Source organism: Grampus griseus (genome assembly GCF_964374135.1).
Source record: "Grampus griseus genome assembly, chromosome: 1".
In the NCBI taxonomy this organism is placed as follows: domain Eukaryota; kingdom Metazoa; phylum Chordata; class Mammalia; order Artiodactyla; family Delphinidae; genus Grampus; species Grampus griseus.
In genome coordinates this window covers 145,034,899-145,053,204 of record NC_139017.1, presented here as the reverse complement: position 1 = coordinate 145,053,204, position 18,306 = coordinate 145,034,899, and the positions used below count along the sequence as shown (strand labels likewise).

Here is an 18,306-nt window from a genome sequence, read left to right as displayed (position 1 = left end):
GAACCATGGGAGTTCAGAGGAGGGGTCCCTAGCTCAGCCCAGGGAGGTCAGGAAGGCCCCTTGGGAGGGAGACTTTTGAGCTGAGTCCCATAGGTCCAGTGTTCACCAGGAGGGCAAGAGAGAAGAGTATCCTGGGAGGCACAGCACACACAGAGCTGCAGGACCGCCAGCTGGTGAGCCCCGAGCCCTGGGGGAGCCAGGGCCTGTCCAGGTGGGGCTTGAGAACGGTGCGGGGTAGTGTCAGGGGCTGAGGAGGGAAAGGAAAGCTGGGAGCTCGGACTCAAGCCCAAGGGGCGTTGGGAGCTATTCCCACCCAGTGGGGGAGTGGGGTGATCAGATTTGCATCTTAGAAAATCCCAACCCCCCATACCTTTGCTGCATGGTGGCTCAGGAGGAGGTAAGGAAACCAGAGAGGAGGCCACTGTCACATCCTGGTGGGAGGAGGGTGACATCAATGTGGACTAGGGGAGGAGGGGTGGGAGGAAGGAAGTCGAATTACTATGGTTACTGCAGGTTTAGGAGGGGTCAAGGGTGCTCCTGAGTCTCTGGCTTGGTGGATGGGGACCCTTGGGCTGGGGTGAGGGGAATAAGCCCGAGTTAGACTGGTCTTTGGGGCACCTTTAATTTATTCAAGGGAAGATGTTGGGATGTACTAGATCAGGGCACAAAAGAGGGGTCTGTCTGCGCTGCTTAGACTTTATTTAATAAGTACTTACGTAACACTTTCTCCGTGACTGGCACCTCACAGATATTGTCATTTAATACTCACATAACTCTATGTGGTATTATTATCCCCATTTAACAGATAAAGAAACTGAGGCGCAGAGAGGTTAAATAATTTGCCCATGACCACACAGCTAAGTATTGGGCAAACCAAGGTATGAACCTGGCTAACCTCAGAATCCATGCACTTCACCTTGGTGGTTGTCAACAGAGATAGAGAATGAAACCACGTCACTAAGTAAGATCACACAGGGGACTCTGAGGATGGGACCTCAGGGAAACACTGACTACAAAGCAAAGAAAATTCTGTTATGGAGTTGGGACAAGCTGCTCCTGGCTTGCTGGTGACTTTGGGCAAATAACTGCCCCTTTCTAGTCCTCAGTTTCCTTTTCTGTTGGCTGGGAATCATTAACTATGTCCAGCCTGCTTCCTGGGAGGCTTAGGTGAGACCAAGAGGAGAAGGGTCTGGAGGAGGCCGAGGGGCTGAGTGGCCTGTGCCCGGCATGCAGTAGGTGCTCAGACAGCCCACGGTGGGTGCGATGAGAAAGGCATGGGGCTCCCTGGAGCTTCTCCCTGAATCCTCATTTCCTTAGACCTTGGCCCGTGTTTTCCTTCAGTCCAGGGTTCTTTGGGGGCCCTGTGGAAGGGGCACCATCTGAGAGGGTCCTGGGGGATGGACCCCTTTAGGGCGGGGCGGGGTGGGGTCCGCCCCTCCCCCGTTTCCCACAGAGCTGCCGGGCCTGGAGCTCCCCCACCCCCACCCCACCCCATCTCTCATTCTCTGCTCCCTTCTGGGAAAGCCGATTAGGAGGCAGCCTCCTGCCCACCCCCCTGACAAGTTTGTCTGAACTTCCAACAAAGGCCCTCAGAGGGCTGCAGAGGGAGGGCCCGGCACCAGGAACCTGACACCACTGGCCCAGGATCACCCGGGCAGCCTAGGAGGCGGCTGTGCAGCTCTGCTCACCCTATGCAGGCAGGAAGGTCTCCCAGAGGGGACCTGGCCCCTCCAAGGCCTGGGGGCTGGCAGGCTGGGAGACATCTCCCCCTGGGATCCCCTCCTAACGGGGACAGGGCCAGCCCCAGGAGGTCAGGTGGGGATCTGCATACATTCTCACCCACAGTCACACACACACTCCCAACTCCCAGGGACACTCGTACCCTCCCCCGCTCACAACCACACACACACTCACACACGTATCCTCTGTGTGATACACACGGGATGTGCTGACTTCTGCATTGCACCACACAGTCTCAGGGTGTCTGTGTGTCTGTCTCTGCTACGCTTGCACACACCACCCATACAAGCCCTCAGCCTCGCCTGGAGGTTGCACACTTGCCCCACTCCCAGATGTGCACTCTTCCTGGCTTACACTCCAGACAGCATCCCCCCAACGCTGGGATAGTGGCTCCAACTCCCCCCTACACACAGGCCTCCAAGCCACACTGCCAACTTGGTGCTTGGAGATACTCCACGATTGCTGCCCTGGGCCTGCTGAAGACACTGCCCAGATTCCCACACGAGAGTCAGACCCGGGCCCGAGCTGCCGTTTAACACCCTTGTTCCCTGACTCCATGCATCCATCCTCACACACCATCTGCTCTCTTGAGGACACCTTGGGGAGACATAGGCCCCTGGGCTCAAGCCCTGTATTGTTCTGATGTCTCCATTTCAAAATCCTTAACTTTTTTTTTTTTTTTTTGCGGTACGCGGGCCTCTCACTGCTGTGGCCTCTCCCGTTGCGGAGCACAGGCTCCAGACGCGCAGGCCCAGCGGCCATGGCTCACGGGCCCAGCCGCTCCGCGGCATGTGGGATCCTCCCGGACCGGGGCACGAACCCGTGTCCCCTGCATCGGCAGGCGGACTCTCAACCACTGCGCCACCAGGGAAGCCCCCAAATCCTTAACTTTTAAACAAAGGACCCTGCATTTTCATATTGCCCCAGACTCCACCAATTGTGGAGCGGCTCTCACGCCCTCATCACAATCTCCCTCAGTCTGACTCACTCGGCCCTGCTGAGGCTTTAGAAACTCCGAGTCTCCAGAAAGCTCTCAACTTCTCCCACCTGCCTGAATGCCTCCGCTTCGTCTTACAGCTGAGCCTTCCCTGTCCACCCCCATCCCTCACCAGGCAGCTGAGTGTGATGGGTGGAGGGAACTACTAAGCATATACTACACTTCTATATACCTCCTCCTAGTGCGATCTCGGGGTTCAGTGTCCTCATCTGTAAAACAGCCTAATGATAACACTGACTTCGGGGTTCTTTGTGAGGTTTAAATAACATCTGTAAGACACTTAGCACAAAGCCTGGCATTTAGTAAATACTCAATAAATACTTGTTATTATTGCTATGATTACATTCTTATAAGTGCTGGCGAACAAAACTAGACTGGCCCTATGATTGTCTAGTGGGTAAAACAGAGATTACTCGAATAATCACACATACATGAATGTGAAGTAGCAGCAGTGAATGGGGAGCACAGGTCTCTAACCTCGTGAGGTTTACAGTTAACAGGAGAGGCAATCTGAGGCAAGGGTCAGGGATTGGTCTGGAACAGGGCCAGGAATAAGTCTGAGGCTAGAATCAGGGATCAGCCCGGGGCACGTCGGTTAGGGGACAGAGGTGGGGCTCAGAATGGGGCCAGGGTCAAAGCTTTGTGTGTGGCTGGAATCAGGGATCATTTGGGGCCAGGGGTAGGGCTCAGTCTAGGGCAAATCACAGCTCAATTAGAGGTCAGAGTTGGGGCTCAGAATGGGGCCAGGGCAGAGCTCAATTTGGGGCAGGGCTGAGCTAAGTCTGTCACTGGTACCAAGTCAATTTCATTTCTAGCAGTGACTCACTGTGGGGCTGTTTTAATAAGCTGCTAGGCTTCTGTGAACCTCTGTTTTATCATCTGTAAAATGGGGAGATCTCTGTCTACCCCCCAGCCCGTGGGAATCCAGTGAGCTAATAATGGAAGCGGAGGATTAAACCGCTGCCACAGCTGCTGCTGATTCTAAGCCTGGCCCCCTGGGGTGCTCCTCCCCCTGCCAGGCTGGGGAGGCCGTGCCATCCTCACCTAAGTCCCCAGCTGTGGGGAACTCGCCACCCCAGCCTGGGATCCTTTCCAAGAGGATTCTGGAGATTTTGCAAAGCCCTTTGAACAACAAAGGCCACGGGAGTGATACTTCCTCCTGGGGACTGACTGCCCAGTGGTTCCTTTATCTCGGCAACCAGGTTTGAAGAGCCATTCTTGGAAAGAGCTCGTGTGGGGCGTGTGCGGGTGCGTGTGAGTGTGAGCATGTGCTTACAAAGCTGCTCTTTGTTGCCGTCCCCACCTGAGCGGCTGCAGACCTGGAAGCCTGGGTCCTTCAGAGTTCAGCCCATCCATCCCTCGCCTCCACACAGATGTGCTGGGCAGCCAGGAGGGCGGGAACACTTTCTTACCTTAAGATTTTCCCGGAGGAGAGAGCTCCAAGAAACAAGAGCCCTAGTGCCTCAGGAACAAGGTAGGCTAGGCTGAGGTGGATGCTTGACAACATGGGAGAGATGAAAGGGAGTTTGGGTTCTTTTAGCAGGTGCAGGGCATCCTCGGCCCTGGGGTCCCTCCCCAGCACACACGGACCCTCTGGAGGCAGGGCCGACAAGATGCCCGAGAGGCTTGCCTCATTCAGACTTACCTTCAGTCTGCTCTTGGTAAGCCACCGAGAGAGAGACTGTGCAGCCAGCAAGCTCTGACCTGCCTCTCGGACTGTGGGACATGGGAGAAGTCCCTCTCTGGGCCTCAGTCCCTGTGTTTAAGTTGGGCTTGGACTGAAGCCCCTGACTGCACTGGGTGGAAGCTCCAGGTATACAGGCAGGACCTGGAGTAGCCAGACCTGCAAAAGGAGTCTTTCTGCCTGTCTTTTCCTCTCCCTTTCTCCTGTTCTAGCTGCCAGGATCCCACTAAGCCCAAGCGAATGGACAAGTGTGGGCTGGCGGTGGCCTACTGGAGGGCCTGGTGTGTGGATGGCCTGGGGATTCCTGCTACAGGTTCTCAGAACAGACATCCTCAGGGGCCCTCCAGTTCAGTCCCCATTTGGGCAGGAGTCACTAACACCCAGCCCCTGCCACAAACCCACAGGGATGGGAAGCTCATTACCTTGCTGGGCAGCCTGCTCCAGGTCTGACCGGGAAGTTCTTCCTCATTTGAGCTGAAACCTGCCTCCTCCTCATCAGGCCTGGCCTGGGGGGTGGGGGTGGTGTGCACACAGGAGACATCTATTCACACTATTCTGGGACGTCCAACCAAACTGGACCACGTGGCACCTCCCGCACTCACTGTGCCCCTTCCCACCTGTCTGCTCTTGCTGATCAGGCCTTCTGGGGAAAGCCTGTTCACTCTTCAGAACCCATCCATACGCACCCTCGCCAGGAAGCCTCGCCTGATCACTCAGCCCCTCCCTCTCTTGACCCCTCTTGGCCATCCAGGGACACCCAGATGGAGCTCCCTGAGCAGGACTTGGCACGGGCAGAGCCAGGCTCAGAGTTGTTGTGGAACCAATACTGCACCTGTCTAACTGAACTGGAGGTGCAGCGTGAGCGGCGGGCTCTGCCTGGGACCCTGGGAGCCCGGTTCCTGTCTGGCCTTGCTCTGTGGCCCTGGGCAAGCCCTGGCCTTTTCTGGGCCTCTGTTTCCTGTGTAGAGGTTGGAGGGTAGTCTATTCAGGCCACCCGCCTGCCTTGGACGGCCTTGCTTTCTGAATGTCCTGCTGAGTTTTCTCTTCTGTGTGATATTCACCCCCCAGTTTCCTCAGTTGTTCCACCCAGGGCCTCTCCCCATGCTGGACCACATGACCCGCTGTGGGTGCAGACGGGGCTTGGAGGCACTCGTGGCAAAGGCCCAGCAGCTGCCCAAGGAAGTGGGATGAAGGGGTGTCCGGGGATGGTGCCCAAGGACCAGTGAGCACCCCTTGGCCATGCAGGACCTCGCCCTTCTCCTTTAGAGATGAGGCTGGGCCTGAGGCTGAGGCTGTAGCCCAGTCCCTGTCTCTTCCTGTCTCTTCTCTTCCTGAGGATGTGGCCCTGTCTTGGCACAGGCTTTAGCTCCCTCCTCTCAGTCTTGAGTCCCAGTGCCCACACTTTAGGGACCACCCGCCACCAGTCTTTGTGAGGTGGTTGGGAGGGGCCTCAGTCAACTAATGTTTACTGAGCACCATCTATGTGCCAGACACAGCCTGGGAACTGGAGATGCAGTGCTGAACGAGACTGTCCCTGCTCCCAAGGCACTCATTGCTGGTGGGGAGACAGACAACAGGTAGAAAGGTGCTGAAACAAATATGTTTGGGGTGCTGATTAAAGGTTATGAAGAAACTCAAATAGAGAGTGGGGTCAGGGTGCAGCTGAGGAGACGGATGGAAGGAGCAGACCGAGAGTGAGGCCAGAGAGGATCAGACAGATCAGATCGACAGACAGGCTGGTGCAGGCCTGGAGGCTCCACTGAAGGCTCCACTGAAGGCTCTGGGGGAGAAGGGGTGGGGGGGGGTGGGATCTATTAAGCTGATGACTCCAGGCCCTAATCCTGTGCCAGGCCTAGGCGGGTAGTGTGTGTGGGGGGGAGGGGAGCACCCCCGCTGGGGTATAATTTCACGCTGAAGGGCCTGATGGGGCGTCCCAGGGACTGATCCTTTCTGGATCAGAAAACTCACTTCCCTTTGTCGCACGCAAGGGCGATTAATGCCTTAACCCTTTGTGGGCTGGCCTAGGGCAAGCCCCGCCCCCCCTCCAGCCCCTTGGGACCTAGCCCAGAGCCCTTCGCCTCCAGCCCCATCAGCTCCTGGACCTGGTTCTGTCTGCAGAGAGGGAGAAGCTGTGACTGAGGACAGCCAGGGGACAGCTTTCCAAGCAGCTTTTCCATGGCCCTGTTCCCTGGAATGCAGCTGCCCAGGCCCTGTGCCCCCAGAGACGTGAACTCCGCACCCCTATCTGCAGGTTCTCTTATAGCTCAGTTCAAGTCCAGTCTCCTTCAGGAAACCTGGGGTCTAGTCCACCGGCCACCACAGCCTTCCCACATGTCCTGTGAAGGGGCTCCCACTCTTTCCCGGGGGGCCCCTCCCAGCAGCCATAAGCAATACAGCCATAACCGCCTAGTCCCGCTGCCCTCGCAGCGAGGAATGAACACTACTCCGCCCCACACCCCCAGAAGGCCAGGTCCCCTGACCCTCACAGTCCACGCCTCCAGTAGCACCCCAGGGATAGCCCTGGCCATTCTGTCCAATGGTGGCATTGCAGGCCTGGGCAGCTCACCACCGGCAGCCCCTCCCTCTCCGCCCGCTCGAGATCGCGGCCCCCCTCTCTCCCCGTCTCTATTCAAAGCCCCACCAGGAAGTTGTCGCACCTTCTTTGGCCCCTCCCCTCGCTCCTCGCAGCGTAACTTCGCCGCATCCCGGGGCAGCCCCGGCGGGTCGCCCCTCCCAAGCTCCGCTGGGGTCGGGGCAGAGGGGCAGGGACCTGGGCTGGGCCTCCCCTAAGCTCCCCGGGTCTCTGAAACCCCAGCCCCGTTAAAAGAAAGCCCCTAAATGTTATTTACACTTCGGAGTCTTAAAAACCATTAACAAAAGCCACTTAATTCAATTATCTTCCCGGCTGGCTCGGTTCTCAGAGCTGAGCGCGGGCCTCCCCTTGCCGCCACCCCCCGCCACCCCCCCCCCCACTGTCATTGTGTCGGGCTAATGAGGTAAACTGAAGCGAGCCCTGTCCCCCCTGACAGGTTTATGAGAATTTAATAAAGCGTGGCCGGGACCAAATGAGTTGCCTCAGCCTGGGAGAGCTCATTGTCTTCGGCGTCAGCGTTTTTGACTCGAGCCGCCCCTCCCCCGCCCCGGCTCCCGCCTGGCTCGGTCCCCACGCCCGCGCCAGTGCCGCCCAAGGTGAGCCTGGGGAGGGCCTGGCAGAGGCCCGCTCGGGCCCCGCAGGGCCGAGGCTCCCCGGGCCGGCCCTGACCTGGGCAGTGTGCCCTGCGGAGGGGCTGCGTGGTGCCTCGCGGACCTGCCTGTCCTCACACACACACCAGACCCCGGGAGGGTACGGGGACCTCCGGGACTCCTCCTTCCCGCCTCCCTGCTCCTGTCTCACCCACCACTGCCAACCTGAGGCTGAGGCCTGGCTGGAGCTGCCTTGAGCGTGATTCACTTTCTCTTGCTTGTCTGCAGTGACCGGCCAGAGCGAGGGGGCTTCTCTTCCTGCCAGGGTACACGGTGGGGACACGGGGCCCTCAGTCATGACCTGGTCACCTTCTTCCTTTTGCCCTGAAAGGTAACGAGGGGTGGGGCACAGCCCAGTGAGTGGAAGGGACTTGCCCGGGTTTTAGCGGGAGTCAGAAGTGCAGATGGAAGAGGCGCCCAGGCTGGAGGCCCCCAGACGCACAGGCAGGCGGACAGGCCTCACCGGAGCTCCAGGGGTATCTGGAGAAGGCCCAGCTGTCCTTCGTCCCTCATGTCCCGGACAGCCTAGAACCGGCCTTTCTCTGTCTGGCCTCTGCATCCTCAGGGATGCAATGTCTAGGAGTTTCCAGACCATTCAGAGACCCAGAATTCCTTCTTTCCCCTTCCAAAGTGTTTCCAGAAGTTACTTCGTTCTGGGGCTGAAGCCTGGCCTGGGAACCTCATCTGGAAGGTCCTGTAGTCAATGGGGTGTGAGGGAGCCAGTCTTCGGGATCAAGGCTCAGTCCGTGATCATGATGAAATCTGTCTTAGTTCAGAGTCAGCATTCAGTGTATTGATTAGGGTCAGAGTTCAGGTTGGGACCAGATTCAGGGCTCTGTGACCAGCGTCAGGCTCAACCTGTTACTAGAATCAGGCCTTAGTGCATGCATCAACGTCAGGGCTGTCTGTGCCCAGAATAAGGGCTTAATGTTTGTCCATGACCAAGACTCAGTCTGTGCCCAGATCAGGGTTCAATTTTTGGTAAAGGTCAGGGTTCAAGTCAGAACTCAGTCTAAGATCAGGGTCAGGGTTCACTGTGTGGCCCAGGCAGGGTCAAGGCTCCGAATGTGGTCAGGACCAAGCTCAGGTCGGGACTTAGTCTAAAATCAGAGTGAGGGCTCAGTCCAGGACCAGACCCAGGACTCACCTGTGTCCTTGATAAAGGATGTCTGTGTCCAGCACCAGGCCTCCCTCTGTCGTAAGCTCAGGTTCCAGGGTTGGAGGTGTCACTTAGTGAATCTGGGTGACTTTAACACCCACCCCTTCATGCACACCCAACTCCCTACTCCCCACCTCCTCAGAAGAGGAAAAGGCAAAGTTGTGCAGTCTGGCTGGACTGTCACCTCTATCCCCTGTCATGTGCCCAGGGTGCCCTCTGGTGGCACTCCCTAGCAGTGCCGGTTTCCTCAGTCTTAGCCCATCCAGCTGGCCGTCTCCTATGCAGGGGAGCCTGGCCCTCAGGTACATCCATTAATGCTCATCTAGCCAGATCTGTATTCCTGTGTCACCCCCCCCACACACACAAAGCAGAAAACAGGAATTGGCCAGGAGAACTCCCACACGCATAAGGAGCTTTTCTCCCTTCCTGTCCAGAATCAGGCATCTTGATAAATCCCTGTTTCCGGAGGCCCAGAACCTTAGCTGTGTGATAACATTCACACTCTTTACTCATTCAGTCGTTCGACAAATATTTATGGGGCACCTACCTTGTGCCAGGTAGGCACTGAGTGCACAGCTGTGAATAAGCCAGAAGTCCCAACCTCTTCGAGCTCACATTCTACTCACTTCTCCCTGATCCCCGACTCCTAGTGCACAGACCTCATCAGAAAGGCACTGGCATCAGCAGAAGTTTAGGTGAGATTCAGAACTGGGCAACTTCAAGTCCCTTCTTTCCTCTAAGAGTCAGAGGTTGGACTACTCTAGGTTCTGGTTCCTGGTCTTCATCTCTCCTCATACGCCTCATCTGGACTCGTGGCTTCACCACCACCCACAGGTCAGTGGCTTCTGCATCTGCCTCCCCAGGGCTCTCCATCTGGAACTCGGGCCTGCGGCTCCAGCTCCTACAGGACAGCTCCACTGGGTTTACAGACCTTTCATATGACAACAGCCCTTGCTTTTCCTCCACCATATGCCCAGCTGCTCAAACCAAAATTCTAGAACTTCCTTCAAGATTCCTCTCTTTCACTCCCTTAAACTCCCCTGACAGGGAGACCTCAAAAATGGGTGTCGAATCGGCCCAGCTCACAGCCACCGCTCCGGTCCTGACTCCCAGCGTTTCCCACTGCAACGACCTCCCAACCTGGCCCCTCTTTTCCCTTGTGTCCCTCAACATCTATTTTCCACATAGCAGGCAGAGCGAGCTGTGCAATCATAAATCAGATCATGTCACTTCCCTGCTTAAAACCCGCCAGTGGCTCCCATCTCACGGAAAATAAAACCCCAGCTCCTCACCCCGCTTACTAAGCTTTACAGGAGCTGAGCACGACGCCCGCTCCCCCCTTCTCCAACTTCATCTCCCACCCTTGTCTCTACAGCCCTTCTTTCTTGGTCTGACACATGGAAGCCAAGTTCATTCTCACCTTAGGGTTGCACTGGCCATTTTCCTGAGCATGAAATGCTCTTGCTCTAGACCCATGCGTGGCTAACTCTTGTCAGTCAGAGCTCAGCTTAAATGTCACCTCTCAGAGAAGACCTCTCCAGCCATCGAAGTCCCTCTGTCACACCTCCCTATTGTGATTTTCTGCACAGCACTATCAACCAGCTAGGATTTTTTGTCTTGTTTGCTTACTTATTTAATGCTTTAATTCTCCCCCAAGTAGAACGTAAGCTCCTCCAGAGCTTGTTCACCAAGCTATGGGTTCATAGTAGGGCTCAGGAATTATTTGTTGAATTAATTAGTAAAAAATGGTCCTAAGTGGCCACCCTCATTTCTTCTAGTGGGAAGAGAGGGAGAGGATCTGAGTTCAAGGCTCCGAATGTGGTCCTTAGTGGCCCTTGGTGGGCTCCCTTGTCTTGGCCCTCTGGGAGGTGGCCTCACTGTGCCACCCCTGAGCTCCCCCAGGCCCCAGGCGGCACCCCTCCTTTCAGAAGGACCAGCTATGTGTCCTCCACATAGGACTGCGTGCAGCCCCTGGACCTCTGAGGACATACCCTGGTGCCTCAGTTCTGACTCTCAGGGCCAGGAGTGGGAGTGGGAGGGTTCAGCCTTCATCCCAGGACCCCTCCGCAGTGTCCCAGCGGGAGGTGGCAGTCCCTGCTCAGATTCCTCAAGGTCAGGGAGCTTCCTGCCTCTGTGCCTTCAGAATCACCTCCTCTCCTTCCACAGAAACCTGCTCCCCACCCGGTGGCGCCCTGGAGCCCCTCTCTGCCCTCAGGGCCTGGAGCCTGCCGGGGAGGGGACTGCAGACGTGCGGAGACAGGGCAATCCTCCAGCCTCCTTGTGCGTGGAGACTGCGGCTGCCCTTGGGCCTCGCTGGCTCCACGGGGGATGCATTGCCCTAGGGGGGCCTGAAGGGATATGAGGGGAGGAGTCCCCGGGTGTGGCAGGCCTGGAGGGATACTGGGGGGCTTTACTAGGGCTGGTGGATTGGAAAGTGGGTCCTGGGGTATAGAGCATATCTCCTGGTGTGCCTGGGGAGGGAGAGGAGGCACAGACGGGACAAAAGATGACCTTCAGCTGGCGGTGACAATGCAAGGGAGACTCCAAGGAGCCATGCCCCACAACCCGCCCTCTGCTGCCACCTTGATCCCATTCTATTCACTCACACCATCGATCTGTGGCCCACTGCCTTGAACCCTAGCACATGCTCACTCTCCTCCCCAGCAGCCAGGCTCCAAGATAGGATCTGGAAAGTCTTCCTGTAGAAGAGGAAGAAACCCTGATGGTACAACTCCAGGCCTCTGCCAGCAGGAGGGGGAGGGGTTTGGGCTGGGCCTGGCATTCCTGGGCTAGAATCTGGGGTGCCTCTTCTTAAGAAGGTGGTGGGAGAAGGGTGGTCCACACCCCAAGGCGGCATCAGCAGTGGCCCCTCTCACCTCCTACTCTTCCAAGGCAGCAGGTGGCGTCCGAGGCTGCCAGTGGACCAGAAGAGACAGGCCTGGAGCCTGGAGAGGTGGCCTTCCTTACACACACACACACACACACACACACACACACACACACACACACACACGAATGCAGGTGGGGGTGGGGAAGTGCTCTGAGAAGAGGTCATCAGCTCCAGGGGCTAGATGCTTCAAAGGTTAGGACCATCGACCCTTGCTAATTAATAGAGATGACCTGCTCAGCGCCCACTGAGAGGGAGTCTCCCTTCTTCAGGTCAGTGGGAGGGAGACAGCAGGAGAGGAAGAGGCAGAGAGAGGGTCAGAGGAAGGGAGGAAGAGCCCCAGGGCTGGTGGAAAGTGCCTGTGCCAGGGCAGAAGAGCAGCAGAACCCAGCCTGGAAAGAGGAAGGGAGGCTGATGAAGCCAAGGGCAGCTGGACAGGGAGTCATGGCCAGCCAGGGGTGGTGGGCCAGCGCGTGCCACCATCCCTGGGCACTGCTTGCCTGGGTCCCTGAAGTGAGAGGAGGGGCTGGCCCAGGGTTGCAGTGTCTTTCCTCCAGCCCCCAGTCCCCTTGTTTCTCCTTGCAGGGCAGCCTGCATTTCTCTACCTGGATTCTCTACCTGCATTTCTCTCACCCACCTGGACAGAGGACAGGCTGAGCCCAGACTGCAAGCGCAGCCAGGCCAGGAGAAAGGTGTAGGCTTTGCGAGACCTGGGGAGCCCTTCTTGCCTCACCATCCCTGCTGGGTGACCGAGCCCTCAACCACCAACACACACACACGCTCCCACACAGGTGTGATGTCAGACAGTGTCACCCAAGATACTCCCACACTCCCCATCTCATAACGTAGCCGGGCTGTCTCACCCACAGTCACACTCATATACTCATCCAGCCCCCTATCCGACACCCTGTTTCCACAGATGTTCACAGGCACCCACAGTCTCAGTCTTTTGTTCACAGTCACACACTCCTCTCCCTGGGGCTCCCTTCCAGGTCTCCAAGGGGGGCTGGTGCTGGGATGATGAAGCACTCCGCCGCAGGGTGGGGGGACCGAAGACTCCAGGGTGCTGGGTCAGAGGCCCCGCAGTCAGCTCCTCCCTCCTGCGCTGCACAAGGGCAGAGGACGACTCCAAAGGTGATTTATTAAGGAGCGAGGGAGGTACAGCGGGAATACACAGTGCGGTGCACACCGAGACCTTCAGGGTGGGAGGAGCCCCCTCACCACTCCTCCCTGTCGGCCCCCAGCTCAGCTCCCCCTGCTCTAGTCGGGCAGAAGGGGTGGAGTGTGCTCAACACAGCTCTATCTTAGGGATGATCTGGCTCAAATCAGATCCTGCCCCCATTAATCCCAAAAGGTCATGTTGGGGTAGAGACAAGGAGGGCGGGGAGGGACAGAAGGGGGTCGGGCAGCCTTTCTCAGCAGGCGGGGACAGGAGACAGCCCAGGCTGAACCCATCCTTTCTCCCCCTCTTCCACCCACCCCCTGGGGGCGCGGGCCTTGCTGAGAGCCCCTCAGAGTGGCTCTGCTCACAGTGCCCAGGAAGGGAAGGACCAGCAGCCCGGTTTCCGGACGTCTGGGGAGTGAGGTAAACTAGGGCCCAGCAGACCCCACCCTTTGAGGGCCGTGCCTGGACACCATCCTCACACTCCCCCCTCCCTCTCCCGGAAGTTCCAGAGATGGGACAGAGGAGGCCACCTGTGCCCAGCACCGGACCCGTATGAAAGTTTTCTTTTTCTTGTCTCTCCTCCTCCCTCTCTTTTTTCCTAATGGCACTGATGGGAGGGAACCGGGACAGGGGAGTCAGGGCCGGGGACCCGGGAGGCTAGGGGGCGACGCCCTCCCGGGGCAGGTCGAGCCGGACCCCATCGGCGCGCGGCGCGTAGAGGGCTGCGGGCGCGGGGGCATCCAGGGTGAAGGGGCCGGGGCTGGGGCTTGAGCGGCCGGACGACGCGGCCGAGGCGGCGGGGCTGAGCTGCACGGCCGTGGTGTCCTGCGCCGTGCGCTCGCTGCTCTCCATCTCCAGCGCCACCCGCCCGCCGCCCCCGCCCTGGCAGGGACCCGCGGCCGCCGTCGAGCGCGAACGGGGCGCGGGCCCGCGGCGGCGGCTACACACGCAGCAGGCCGCGAAGAAGCCGAGCGCCAGCACGAGCAGCGCCGGCCCCAAGATGAGCGGCGCGTTGTGCCCCGGGACGAAGGAAGCGAAGGCGCCCACCAGCGTCACGTTCACGCCCGCCAGCAGCACGCACAGGCCGCAGGCGCAGAACAGCGCCGGGGACGGCGGGCCGGGCAGCCGGCCTTGAGCGCGGCCCGCGGGCGCCCGGGCCGGGGGGCCCTGGCTCTTCTCCGGGGGCGGCATCGGCCTGGGGACTCCGGGCACTCATCCAGCTCCCTCCTGCCGCCGGCCCCGGCCAGCCCACATGTCAGGGGCTCAGCTCACAGTAGTCCTGTGGGCACAGATCAAGGGAGAGGTCAGCTGGGCATCTGGGCTTCCAACCCCACTCTCCGTTCTGTGGCTATGTTCAGTGCCTGGGAGTGCAGAGGCCATGCCATCTTGGCCAGCCCCTGTCTCTGCCTCTGCCTTTGGGAAGCAACAGCTCACCCCCCATGGGAGGACTCCCTTATCCCACCAGGTCCCTGGAGTTCCTCGTGGCTAATCTTGCCATCTTCCCTCCCTCCCCACTTCCTTATGTCCTCCAGACAGACACCAGTCCTCCACCTCCTCTCCTCCAGAAAGCCTTCTTGGGCTAATTAAGTGAGTAAATAGGTGGAAAGTCCTCAGCACCGTGATAATCATGATCAGTAGTTCTAATCAGAGGCCAGGTGGCAGCTCTTGGGACTTAGCTTCCTCCCTTGAGTGTTAGAGGCCCTAGAAATCATCTGGTCTAGCCCCAGCTCGTCCACAAGAGGAAACTGAAGTGCTGAGAGATCTAGCGATTTACCCAGTATCCGGGACCGGGACCTCATGACCTGCTGCCTGGCCTGGGGGCCACCACCCCAGGTTCTGATAGGCATAGCAATGACATTAACTTTCCCGAATATCAGATGAGGCCCTGGAGTGAATGACCACATGAGAGTGAGGAGCTCTTGAAGTTTTAGATGGTCAGTGAGAAGAGACAGTCCCTACATGGGTTGGGCTGGAGCAGACCCAAGGCCCCGGGTCCTTCCCAGACTGGGCATTCTATTAGATTCCACTCCTACCCCCATCGCATCCCCCAGGAGTCTAGTGTTGAACCTGGACTCAAAAGCCCAATCACTGGGTACTAGGATCCCTTTCTAGGATTTTCTCATTGTATCTGGTTGTGGGATCTATCACTGGATTCTATAATTCTGGGAATGTGTACAGAAGCAAGGGTAATGTCATCAGAGTCTGGGGAGTTTAAGACTTCTATTTGAGAATTCTGCTCTATAACATGAAATCACAGGTATTAAGGCCCTCGAAGGATGAGATCATAGCCATGGAGCTGTGTTAGAATTGTGAAAAAGTGTCGGAAAAGGGCTCTGAGTTGGGGTGGGAGGGGAGTAATTAGATGGGACTACTGGTTGGCACGGAGCATGCTGGATGAGTAACGGAGCATGACCTGGACAAGTGGCCTAACTCTCTATGCTTCAGTGTTAACACCTGTAATGTGGGGCTAATAAGAGAACCTACCTGATAGGGTGTGGTGATAACTAAATGCTGTAAGCTAAATCAAGTGCTTAGAACAGTGCAGGACATAGTGAGATTTCCATGTTACTCATGTCGTAGTGGTGGCTGATAAAGAAGGGGCTCTAAGGTCTCAGATCTGGGGGGGTCAGTCATGTCAAGTTTGGAAACAGAACAGTTAGTCTGTCCCTCAGATGGAAGTGCCTCAGGGACGGGCCCTGAATTATCCTTCCCGAGTCCAAAGCCTGTACACAGAGGAGTTGGAGAGAATTTGATGATGGGGTGTGTGAAAACGAGGACTAGTGCTGGGGAGGGGCAGCTCAGGTTGTCACTCTGGACACAGGTAGGAATCAGCTTGGCCCAAGCAGGTCAGAAGGTCTGGAGGCCACCTCCGGGCCTGCCCAATGTGAGGACTCCAGGGCTTCCTCCCCGGGCATCACAGTGGGAGGTGGCACCAGGGGAGGTGACAGCTGTCCTGCAACTCCAGCGAGAAGCTCCTGGCTGACACAGTAAGCTGGCAGGAATTCAGAAATCCCAAAATCCTGGTGAAGAAAGCATGTGTTGACCCTTGAGGGCATCTACCGACCACAGATTCCTCAGGAAGCGCCATATTTGCATGAACCATCTTTTTTTGTTGTTGTTGTTGTTTTTTTGCGGTACGCGGGCCTCTCACTGTTGCGGCCTCTCCCGTTGCGGAGCACAGGCTCCGGACGCGCAGGCTCAGCGGCCATGGCTCACGGGCCCAGCCGCTCCGCGGCATGTGGGATCTTCCCGGACCGGGGCACGAACCCGTGTCCCCTGCATCGGCAGGTGGCCTCTCAACCACTGTGCCCCCAGGGAAGCCCTGCGAACCATCTTTGATCTGCAGCTGTCGGTTCTGCCAGGCAGCAATAGCAACCGCTGAAGGGGTACAATTTTTAAAGCAGCTTCACATGCATGACATCACCAAATGATACACCTGCTTGATACTTATTAACAGCCACATCTTACAACTGAGGAAATGGAGGCTCAGAGAGGGAAGTTGATCTGGGTCTAGTGGATGGACTGAAAGGAAGACCAGAATCAGAGAACACATGGTCTAGTTCACAACGTATGCAATCGTGCTTCATTTTAAAGAGAAGGGTTTGATCCCCTTGGTGTTGATGTGGAGATAAATCCCAACACTTTCTTCCTGCTGCCCTCAGGAGGTGCTGTGAGATTCCCAAATTTCACCCCTTCTGTACCTCATCATTATCTGACATTGTCCTTCCTATGGGGAAGGCTCTGTCTGAGGCTGATGGAGGGAGACCCTGATGGAAGGGATAGTGTGTGGCCTTTCACCTTATCTCACAGCAGACTCCTGAAAGCTGACACTGGACAAGGGTCGGGGGGTGGCGGGGGGAGGCCTAGGTGGCTGGAGGATCCAAGGCTCTCCTTTCTTTTTCCTTATAGAGAAGACCCTTTATCTTTGGGTTTTGGCAGTTTTACTATGATGTGCCAAGGTGAGATTTTCTTTGTATTTATCCTTTGTGGGCTTCCTGATGCTTCTACAATCTGTGGCTTGATTTTTGCCTCTTTTGGAAAATTTTCAGCCATTATCTTTCCCTCTATTCTCTCTCTTCTCTCCTTCTGGAAACCTAATTGCATACATGTTCAACCATTTGACATTGTCCCACACATCTCTTATACTCTATTCTGTATTTTCTAGCCCTCCCCCCCCCACCCCGACCTGGTTCTCTCTGGCTATTTTTCTACCAATCTGTCATCCAGTTCACTAATCCTCTCTTCACCTGTGTCTTCTCTGCTGTAAAATCCATCTATTCAGTTCTTAATTTCAGTTGTTATAACTTTTCAGTTCTAGTATTGCCACTTGATTCTTTTTCATAGATTTCAGTTTTCTTCTGAAAAACTCCCTCTTCTGTATTTTCTTGAACATATTAAACTCTTTGAAGTCCATGTCTGAAAACTCCAACATCTGGATCTCTTGTTTTTATTGTCTGTTTTATTGCTTTTGGTTTGGGGTCATTAAGTCTTATCTCCTGTAATGCCAGATCACTTTTTTTTAAACGCCCAACATTGTAGACATAGCTTGAGGTCCTGGATGATGTTATCTTCCTTTAGAGAAGATTTACTTTTGCTTCTGACATGCAGCTGAAGAAGGGACAGGCCCAATCTGGGACTGCACTGACTGGGAGCTGTGTTTCAGTCTTCCTGGGTCTGGTCTATATCTGGTTAACCAGTACTTGCAGAGGATAGCCTTTTGGGGCCCCCAACTAAAAGCTGCAGGTGTTTAACAGGGCCTTTCCACTTTTTAAGCCCTAAATTCCAATTTTGACTTCCTAAATCCATGGCCACTGCCCCCTACAAACTGGAAAATGCCTTAAGGGAAAGAGTGAAATAAAATATTATTTCTCTTCTTTCCAAGATCTTGCCCCCTCAGGTCCTTACTGCCTTGGTAGCTCTCCCATGCCTTTAAACAGATTTCTTAAATGTTTAATCCAGCCTTTTTAGTTACCCTCAGTGAGTGAGTTGGTCTGATACAAGCTAGTCTTTCTTAGCCATAAACAAGTCTATATGAGAATCTGAAATTAGCACTTTCAGATTGCTAACCAGGTTAGTTGTGTTATGTTGAGCACTTTGCAATAACATCTAATTTAATTTTCATAGCATGAGATTAAGTATTATTGTCATATCCCCATTTTGTATATGAGGATATTGAGGCACAGAAAGATTCAAGTTTCCCAAGACCATTGAGTGGCAGTGGTGGTGCCAGGATTTGACAACTGGTGTCTTGACACCAAAGGCTGAGTTCTCAACCCAGTATAGCGCTAGGTTTGCTAAGTGCTTGTTGAATGACAGAAGCACAGGGCAGAGGCTTCTGTGGATAAGCTCCTGTAATCAGTACTTATGCTGCTCAAATATCAACAGCAGAGGAGGACAGGGTGTGTTCTGTGTGTCTCTTAAGGAAGGTAAA

General features: G+C 56.0%; 1 protein-coding gene across 1 annotated transcript; it reads right to left on the bottom strand.

The window, feature by feature from the left end:
- Nucleotides 1-13,532: 13,532 nt before the first annotated feature.
- TMEM275 (transmembrane protein 275) lies at nucleotides 13,533-14,066 on the bottom strand (the record flags this gene model as incomplete). The annotated part of the gene is made up of 1 exon (XM_082676324.1): nucleotides 13,533-14,066. One exon carries the CDS (start codon nucleotides 14,064-14,066, stop codon nucleotides 13,533-13,535), a length of 534 nt encoding a protein of 177 aa, XP_082532450.1.
- Between the last annotated feature and the right edge of the window lie 4,240 nt (nucleotides 14,067-18,306).